This window comes from Saccoglossus kowalevskii, chromosome 8 (genome assembly GCF_978046115.1).
Source record: "Saccoglossus kowalevskii chromosome 8, keSacKowa6.1, whole genome shotgun sequence".
Classification (NCBI taxonomy): domain Eukaryota; kingdom Metazoa; phylum Hemichordata; class Enteropneusta; family Harrimaniidae; genus Saccoglossus; species Saccoglossus kowalevskii.
This window is the reverse complement of record NC_140648.1, coordinates 5387278-5397555: the sequence shown is the minus strand read 5'-3', so window position 1 is coordinate 5397555 and position 10278 is coordinate 5387278. Positions and strand designations below refer to the sequence as shown.

The 10278-nt window shown below is 36.7% G+C and overlaps 1 protein-coding gene across 1 annotated transcript; it reads right to left on the bottom strand.

Annotated features, from left to right (window-relative positions):
- Nucleotides 1–93: 93 nt before the first annotated feature.
- LOC100374599 (UPF0764 protein C16orf89 homolog) lies at nt 94–9536 on the bottom strand. The gene is made up of 8 exons (XM_006824746.3): nt 9052–9536; nt 2343–2504; nt 2096–2246; nt 1870–1984; nt 1230–1392; nt 862–987; nt 649–696; nt 94–530 (listed from the first exon to the last, which is right to left on the bottom strand). The coding sequence occupies exons 1-8, from the start codon at nt 9269–9271 to the stop codon at nt 448–450; spliced, it is 1068 nt and encodes a 355-aa protein (XP_006824809.3). The 5' UTR covers nt 9272–9536; the 3' UTR covers nt 94–447.
- Nucleotides 9537–10278: the final 742 nt, after the last annotated feature.

Below are 10278 nucleotides of genomic sequence, written 5' to 3'. Positions count from 1 at the left end.
CAAGAACTTATTTGAAACAATGTGGATTCATTGATCAGCGTTGCGTGAAAGAAAAACAATCAACTATACATACATACATTAAGGACAAGATAATTTGATTACGTTATATATTTATTTATACATATCTACATCACACAGTGTGTGAGAGATGTTGCGCAATGTGGCCTACGAATATACAATAATGTCAAAGTTCCACGGACTGTGTACATAACCTTTAATAATTTAGTCACTGGGGTCATACAAAAAAGTTAAACTCTCGGGAAAAGAGCAATCGCGTGTATGTAGCAGTAACATGGCGTTTATCAATTCAAGCAGGTGTACATAAATACGATGATCAACTAAACTGAGCACCGTCAACTTTTCCAAATGGGAATTACACATCATATCGTGTGCATAGATTTAAGAGCTCGGTGATGGCATTTTATTGATGATGTGACGTCATCGCCTCTATATCATAGCTTCCATGATGTACCTGACGTATCCACCCAGTGTTCCTATGGCAACAGCGGTCTTGTGAGATGAACATCCATCTGCGGAGAGATCAAATAATAATTGGTGTCTTTCAACATCATCACATCAACGTTCGTAGATGTACATAAGACGCAAATACAACGAAAATTGCTTATTATATTCTTGCTTATAACAAACCTTCTAATATTTTCTCTCTCCTTTTCACTTTGTTTTCGTCGTTGGTGTCTGCAAAAAAACACAGACAATGATCGACTTTCTCCATCTTTCTAACCTTTAGTGTGACTTTATACTCATTTACACTACTTCCCTGTCCTAAAATCCCCGTAGTTAGATTATACACTGATAACGAAAACTAAAATCTTTTAGCTTCACTAATTTGTTTGAACGAACCTTGATGGGCGAAGTCTGTAGTATAGCTGCTTTTAAAGCATCCGCTGCTGTCCTGCCAATGTAGAATATGATCCAGCCATTGTGGACGGTAAAATTCTCGGTAACCATCCAACCCACATAGCAACGCTGTTTGTTATGAGGAAAATACACAAATGTATGTACTTTGAATTAAGAAAACAATTCTACAATATAAACACACGCGTTTTTCTCAGTGTGAAGTAGATGATCAATGAAATATGTAAGAATTATGTATAAATTATGTTTTTAGTAAACAATACATGATGTACGACTGGTCAGTTGGTTTCCTAATGAAAACATTGATATTTAACTTCGAAATAGGCACTTGCATGGATATGTAATTTACTCACCTTCCTCCAGGAACAGATCTTGCTTGTTGCTAGGAAACCCACCATCGGCAATATGTTCTGCATCTTTCAGCATATTTGTACAAAAGGTTTTCATCATTATATCTGGGTCAATGTCGACACCATCATTTTTCATTCGTTGAACCATTTGCGTTGCACAACCTTCCTGGTAAAAGATAATGCAATTCGAGTTGTTCTTCACGTAAATAATATATATCGCGCATTCGTTATCTTTAACATTTTGAATAATATTTAGTGCTGATCTCTCACCTCTCACCACATTGAATTGAATGTATGAATGCTGTTTCTGATATGATGTACTCGCGCAATAAACGATTTCAATATCACGTATTTTTGTTAGATTACGTCATATACCACTGTTTTGTTTGTAACCAGTTATACGATGTTTAAAACAGTGCGAAAACCTGAAAAGTTGCACTGGTTGGCTCATGTGTCTATATGCATAGCACCGTGGACGTACGCATCATGCATCAGCCTCGTACGAGGCTACATGGTATAATCATACAGAATATCATACGCACCAGAAACTACGCAATAGACTTTTCGTTATAAGCATATATGATCAAAACTTCTGGGAAGTTGTTATTAAAATCATTTCATTGACTTCCAAATGTTTTCTCACCTGTTGCACAATTTCTAAATAGAATACTTGGTGCGACAATGTATACATCTCATAGCCTGGCGTCGTCATAAGTTTTACGCATGCGTCAGAAACTTCACATGGTTTTGTGTCCGCACTTAAAATAAACATCAATTATAGCATATATGAGATAATTAACACTGATTTATAGTATATAAATAATTTAATTCGAAAATAACGACTTTATTTTAAATTGTGCATACTCAACCTCGTTCCTAAAATTTCTCTAACACATTCGTCGGTAGCGTCCTCGTTCATGAATTCTCCATTGACAATGGGCTCCAGTATCAAATCGTCATCCACGGCTCTGCTAGGCGAGTGAATTTCCCAGAATCCCTTTCTAATAATTTTTCCAAGATCTGACAGAATGTTGGAAAAGAAACACAAACAACTTTAATCATTTTACTAAGATTTCACGGGATATATACATTAATATGACTTGTATGCAAACTTACATGCAAGTTGTTCGGGGTCTGACTTGGTTAACTGGGGCTGGGTTATATCACACAGAAACGACATTTTTTCTTGTAAACCCCGAATTCGTTCCAGTGTCATTTCTTGTATGTGCGGGACCGTCTCGGCAGTTTCCATTCTTTCCAAAAGTACGCTTAATTGGCCTGAAATAGAAAATAAGTGAAATAGTCTTTTAAATTATCGTATGCAATGTAAATAGTGTGACACGTAATCGTGGTGCGCCCTCTAGTTTTTTGTGTTTTTCAGTGGATTGAAAATTACACTTTCGTAACGCAAGCTTTAAAATTAATTACGAACGAAAGTATATCATATAGCTTTTAACATTGTAACATAATACGTTTGTCATTGATGTTTTCCAAATCAACGCCCAAAATTAAATCGATTTAACAGTTAACAATGTGACGTCATAAATTATTATAAATACTCCATAGTGTGTATTTGTACAGGGATTGTGGCATGTCTATTCATCCAAGTTTTTGATATCTGAACTATGACGTAATATACATTTACTATTTTAACGACCACTTATATGTACATGTCCACCCTTTAAAATCTTTAAATCGTCAAGTAACGGCCACTATTGAATAAATCGATACAGGTAAGTCAACATGTACGCAATTTCAACCTTAAATTGACCGTGATTAACCGCACTACATCCGGGGAATACAGATCAAGTCGATCAATGAACAAGTGAATTGCAATTTCTTTACTCCAATTAAGGAGACAATAAACGACGCAGGTGCTTGAAAGATATAAAATGGAATTACTATTGAAGTATGAATAATAAAGGCAGCATTTCGCTCAAATTATGACAGTTTTAAAGTCCGAATTATAGCACTCAGGCTGATTTCTCGTTGTGCTCATGGGCAGGTACGCTTTGTTTCAAATTGATAAGAAGACAAATGTTACTATAAACGTTTTTAAAGAGTAAATGTGAATAACTTTGAGTATTTTAGAGCATCTTTCTAAATGCAGTAGAGTATGTGTTGGCAACACAAGAAGCAGTATTGATGAAATAATGAAATCGTCAGTACATTTGTTTACCCACAGGTACTGGTGGTTCGTAGCTTCCACACACTAACGATACGAGTAATTCGACGAACGAATTCTACTATGTTTGCAAAACAACAGTTTTGATTTTACAACAAATCACACATCACTGTAATTATCATTATGCAATATCAAACCAAATTACCAAGTTGTCCATATTGTCTTTTTAAGAAATCAACTTGGTTCATAGTCTGCCCTGACTTGATGGTGCATTTCTGAGCTTATTAGTGGGGCAGCCATGGAACATAATGTAAAGTATTTAAAATCTCTGTACAAAGCTATTATTTGCAGTAATCTGGAATAGTCTTCCATCATTTGGAATCGGTCTCTAAATAATGAAAACGATAAAACGTGTGAAAGGAAAATTAATAAATTCGTTGTGCTTTGAGTAGAATGAGTGCTATACTTCTTCAGACTAATATAGAATTGTGTAATACTTTAAATTTGCCATATTAATTTATTGCAGGGTGGTTGCCGAATGCCGATCTTTTTTTTTTATATACAAATGTGTTAATTGGAAAGTAAAATGGACAAATTTAACCTCAATCCCATTGAATGTTCTGTTTAAGGTCAGGTGTAAATTTCATTACCGTGTACCATTCTCCCGACGAAATATGCGAAAACAATTACACGGATAGTATTGAAATATTCACTAGATTGAGTACAATTAAAATGGATATATGTATTTTTATACATAAGTGGTAATACGTTTTGTATTTTGATATTATAATGCATGTAGGACACTGTATACAGATAATGAACTCATATTTCAAATGCCATACTCCCTACCCCATGTAAAAAAATAGGTTGTAAATTCTTTGGTAATGTCCAAAAAACAATATTCGTGTTTCTTTTCATTGAGCGTCAGATAAAAAATGTGCTCGTCACGGTCTCGATGCATAATATTACAATGCATAATAAGCCACTTTCTCGGAAGGTGGGCAATGAATAAAAAATTTGGTGTTTATTTTTAGAAAAATACTAACCTTATTTCGGATCTTTAAAAAAATAAAAAATCGATAAGATAAACAAATTAAAATAACCTGCTGTATCATAATTTTTACAATACACTTTCTGAAATGACTTACATTGTAAACGCTGCTGTAGTAAGTAGGTTGTCAGACAAGTGCAAAGCAGGGAAGACAACTGAGAAACTTCTTCCACTAAATTTCCTCAAAAATTATAATAAATAACTTAAAACCGGATACAAATTTCGAAAATTTGTGAAAAGACGTTGCGATGTGCGATATAACCATTCATGGTAGAAATACAGAAACGAGTAGTATGAAGCATCACAGGAAATAGGCTACTGCTATAATAAGATAAATCATCAAATTTTCGGCCCTAACCCCCAAACACCAACCATACCCCGGAGTCTGCAAGGTTCAACTTGAAATGATGTTAGTTCGTCAATTAATTTGGAATTTTGAGGTACATGGTTATTTCGTTTACTGAGACTATATTTTCTCTTTGTTGTATAATTCTAGCCCTCTCCTACATAAAATGGTTGCCAACTCTAAATAATTTAAGTTATTTGAGTAGTTTATTTGAATGTATTTTACAAATATTATTATGAATTAATATTGTCATCGATCTGACCGAAGTCCCGTGATAACTCTACACCTACAAAGGTATATAGGTTAACTCAGATTGTACGTAATCCCAGCTGGATACGAAGCTTAATTTAACGGCGTTAGTAACTAATAGCAACTAAGCAGCCATATCACAAGGTTACTTAATTTGCCAACAACGGTTACATCGATTTCAATTTTGATAGAAATCCATCACATTTGCCGTGATGAAAGAAACAGAGCACATTGGCGCCATTCATTACAAACATACAAGCTGCTAAATTTGCTCATCTGGTTGCTCGTTTAGCGGTGGGAAGTTGCTGAAGGCTGATTTATCACTCTTTTTGTCGCGGCATGATAAATCAAATTTACTGATGGGTGGCCAATATCATAACCGTTGTTTTCTTTTTTCACACTCTCCATGAAAAGGACGAGATGAATCAAGGAGCCGGCGTACGGTATGGGTGGGTATAGCCCGCTACGCCCACAGGGATCTCGTCGTACGGTGCGGGTGGGTATAGCCCACCACGCCCACAAGGATCTCGTCGTACGGTGTGGTGGATATATCCCGCCACGCCCACAAGGATCTCTTCGTACGGTGTGGTGGATATAGCCCGCCACGCCCACAAGGATCCCGTCGTACGGTGCGGGTGGGTATAGCCCACCACGCCCACAAGGATCTCGTCGTACGGTGTGGTGGATATATCCCGCCACGCCCACAAGGATTCCGTCGTACAATATGGTTGGGTATAGCCCGCCACGCCCACAAGGATCTCGTCGTACGGTGTGGGTGGGTATAGCCCGCCACGCCCACAGGAATCCCGTCGTACGTTGTGGGTGGGTATAGCCCGCCACGCCCACGAACTAATAAATTATCATATAATAGATACTTCAGGGTTTTCAAACTGTTCCTTTGATGTCCACTCTTTTGAGACTATTTGTTATAATAATATCATTAAATATATTTATTACACTATTCCTGCCACTACGTTATGTTAGTGGATATTTATGTAAGTAATATTACACATATATTATATACTATATGTATACCTCGTTTCGTAGGAAATATAATTGCACTACACGAATCGTCGTTCACGATAATCTCGACACGGGACCCATACGACGTATACAACGATGCGCGGCGAGCACCACACTACCCTTAGAACCCTAAGAACTAGTGTTTTATCCACGTAAGACTGAAATCTGTGATGAACTATAAATCGTTGATTACATGAAAATGTTCACAATTCTGTGATGAATATTTGAATACAACGTAATGAGTTTATTTTTCATGGTACAGATTGAAGAAGAAAATTGATACTCGTTGCTTTAAAGTGTATGTATCATTTTTAACGGTATCCATAGCAACCATGAATATTAATGATTCAAATATAAATGATATACAGTCTTCTGATTTTGGTAAAATGTTAATATATCCAACAAATCGTCAATATTATCCAACATATCCCGTGTATGGTGAGTATATTATTGAATTATATACAAAACAAAATTCTTGTTCCAGCTAAGTCAGTTCCTCGCTTTGACTGGGCTATTTTATCATTACATTGATGTTATGACGTCATTCATATTACTCAAACGATTGCTTTCGTTGTCTGAATCGATACAGGTTTCAACTTTGGTTTAACTTAATTTCTGTAGATCAATGATAGCGTCGCTGCCTATACTCTATTCATTTGTGCTATTAAGTATAGGTGCTATACACGCTTGAATCGAAGCTTGGTGATGTCCGTTTCAGTGTGTACGTCATATTGTATGATCGAACCAGTCTCACGTTTTTTTGCACTTCTCCTAATAAAGTGTAGATAATGTACACTACAATATTATCCCGGAACAGAACTATCCCGATTGTATGTATATATTTCATTATACGCACTATATGTAAGGAATTCAAGTGTTTACGCAAGGAAGGTGTCACGGGGTGGCGGTCACAGGGGCAACAGACGCGTGGAACTAGTCAGTATCATATTTCAAATAAGTGTGGAGAATTATTGGGAAATAAATCAACCAATATAATATCAGTTTAGATATACGAGCACATCTCTGACGTTATTTGAGGCAGTTTGATTTATTGAGTTAATAATTTCTCATTGAAATTGTAATTAAACTCTCAATAGAATTCATTGAAGGTCGCCAAAATTCGAACTAATAATGAGCACCTTGCTCGAGCTGACGGGAGTGAATTCAGCCAGGTACTCTGCCACCGTGTTCGGGTTAACAGGGGTGAATTAAGTCAGCTTCTGCTCTACCTTGCTCGAGCTGACTGGAGTGAATTCAGCCAGGTACTCTGCCACCGTGTTCGGGTTGACGGGAGTGAATTTCATCTGGAGTTGTTTCCATCGTACTCGGCTACTACGGTGAGGAAAGTGTTCTAAAACAATCATCATTATTGAGAGTTTAGATCTAAATGATATTGAATCGCAATATGGACCAACATATCCCATGTATTTTTATATAATATACCCAAGATTAAAGGAGATTCAATCGGATATATTGGGTTTAACATTTTCCGCACCGCACTCTCTCAGGCTGACCCCAGACTAGTAATACATTCGTCTCTAACATGCACATTTTCCCACCTTCTACGGGGAAATTGATATTTCTATAAAAACGCGTATATAAATGATTATAGATGAGTATAGCTACATTTGTAAGACGGCTAGATTTATCATAATTTCACCTCAGCCCTGGAGTATAACTAAGATGACGAGATAATGAGTTAATAGACATACCCTTGTCATCTCTCAGTCATATTGATCACGATATAATTGATGCCTGTTGAGAGAGTTATCTTTCCGCGAACATAGCGACGGGTCTTTCGCGCACATACGCCCCGTTTCATGTACTTAGAGACAGTTTTTCCACACACAGAAAGACTGACTTTCACTTGAAGCCCGACCCACGCACGAACAAACACGATTCTACTTGAACTGCATTCATCTTTTGAAGTGGATATGTATTACACATACTTTTTGGCTGCAAGTGACCTGCATGGTTTAGTGAAAAACGACGTTTCGACGTTTGGGCAGATAACGCGACTGCTACTAAATATTAATAAAATGACGTCTCCTTAAATCAATCATTTTCTTTATAACTGCGTTTGTTAGTGATTTACAATATTTGGAAAACCTATCAGATGGATAGTATTACTATTTGTACTTGTATTGCTTAATTCCTCATTTTGACGAACAACGAGAATAGGTAAATGATTCTGGTTATTTTGTAACTCTAAGTTTGCGTAGTTTCGGTTTCATAATCAACTCACGGAACTTAGAATTTCGTAATGCACTATAGGGCGTTGGCCATTAGTTGTGAACAATACAACATTAACACATTCCCGTTAGCCGCGTAACGAACTTCTGGAGCGGTGTACAAAAGTGTTGTTTGTTTTTAAAACACATCATTGACATTTTACTGATCTTATTCGAAAATCAATACCCCCACCCCTTAGAAAAAATAGAGAACAATGCGACAAGTAACCATTATGCGTCTTGTGTGGTAATAATATCCTATAATATCCCAGCTTAACAGGAATCAAAGAACTCCTGGAATTTGTCACACGGATTTGTAAAAACGTTTGGATGAAATAGGATAACATTTTGATATTGTTGTACATATTTCTGCAACTTTTTCCACCGCCCTTTGGTGACTTCCAAATATCAAAATATGGAATACCTTTTAGTGACTCAGTCAAAACTGTCAAGAATAACAATAGATTGCTTAAAATTATTCGTTGAGAGGGACATATCATTCATGGCATGGTTGCTTTCATGACATATTCTGATCAATATGAACTACTATGATATACTATGATATCGTGACGTAGCACATCAAAAAATGGTGCTACTAGTATTCACAATTTTCATAATTTATATCTTATTTAATTTTATTTCCAAACCAGCGTTGCGTAATTAAATCAAATGTGTACCAAATATTCATAATCTTGTTTAAATTCAACGCCGTTCAGTAAAAAAGTGGCACAATTTCTGACTGCATATCGAGTAATCCGTTAGCAGTGCTAGTAGAATATTTGATATTTCTCTCTCCCTACCTTCGGCCATTCGAAGACCAAGTACAGCATCCAGGTTCACCTCCCGGTACTTCTGGCTTACGTAGTTCACAGCATCATTCAATGCCACCAAGACATCGTTAAGGACAACTTCATAAACATCGTCGCCATCGTCGTCCCCTGTTTGTCCTCCACGCGATTCCGTCTTGGCTCCAGTAAATAACAGAAGTAAAAATATCGTCGTTGAAAAGAAGCGCTTCATCGTAGCCGAGTCGAAGTCAATATAAAACTTTGCCTTTTTATTCTAGAGATCTGGAACTGCCTGGTGGAGTTGGAGGCGCGTATATACTACCGCAACCTAAAAGTAGTTGTGATTTTAACCGAAAATTCGTGATGCTAATGTGTGACCGAGAAACAAACGTTTAACAATTGCGAGTTACGTAGAAGTATATGTAGAACAGGTTGAATAGCCTTAAGGTAGATTTTTACATCGAAGCGGTTTCTAATCAGTGGCTATGAAAAGATTGTATGGGCTTTCTGAACAGCCAATTTCCTCAAGTACTTTAAATCGCTGACACGGTAGTTGAGTAAAGGGCACGGGCGTAACGAAATGGAATAGATCTGCGATAATTACCTACAAAAGACGCGCAGTAATACCATCGCTAATTCAGTGTAATGTCATGTCGAATATTACCAGCTATACGTTTTCTGCCTCCAAAGTGGCGTTTTTAGTAATGAAAATGGAAATCTAATTTTCGTAGTAATCAACCGAGAGACGTCTCTTGGGATCGTTCGTTAACAATACACGTCTTGTGATAAACAATACAGTGGATGAAATATACATGAATTGGGATCGTTCGTTAACAATACACGTCTTGTGATAAACAATACAGTGGATGAAATATACATGAATTGGGATCGTTCGTTAACAATACACGTCTTGTGATGAACAATACAGTGGATGAAATATACATGAATTGGGATCGTTCGTTAACAATACACGTCTTGTGATAAACAATACAGTGGATGAAATATACATGAATTGGGATCGTTCGTTAACAATACACGTCTTGTGATGAACAATACAGTGGATGAAATATACATGAATTGGGATCGTTCGTTAACAATACACGTCTTGTGATGAACAATACAGTGGATGAAATATACATGAATTGGGATCGTTCGTTAACAATACACGTCTTGTGATAAACAATACAGTGGATGAAATATACATGAATTGGGATCGTTCGTTAACAATACACGTCTTGT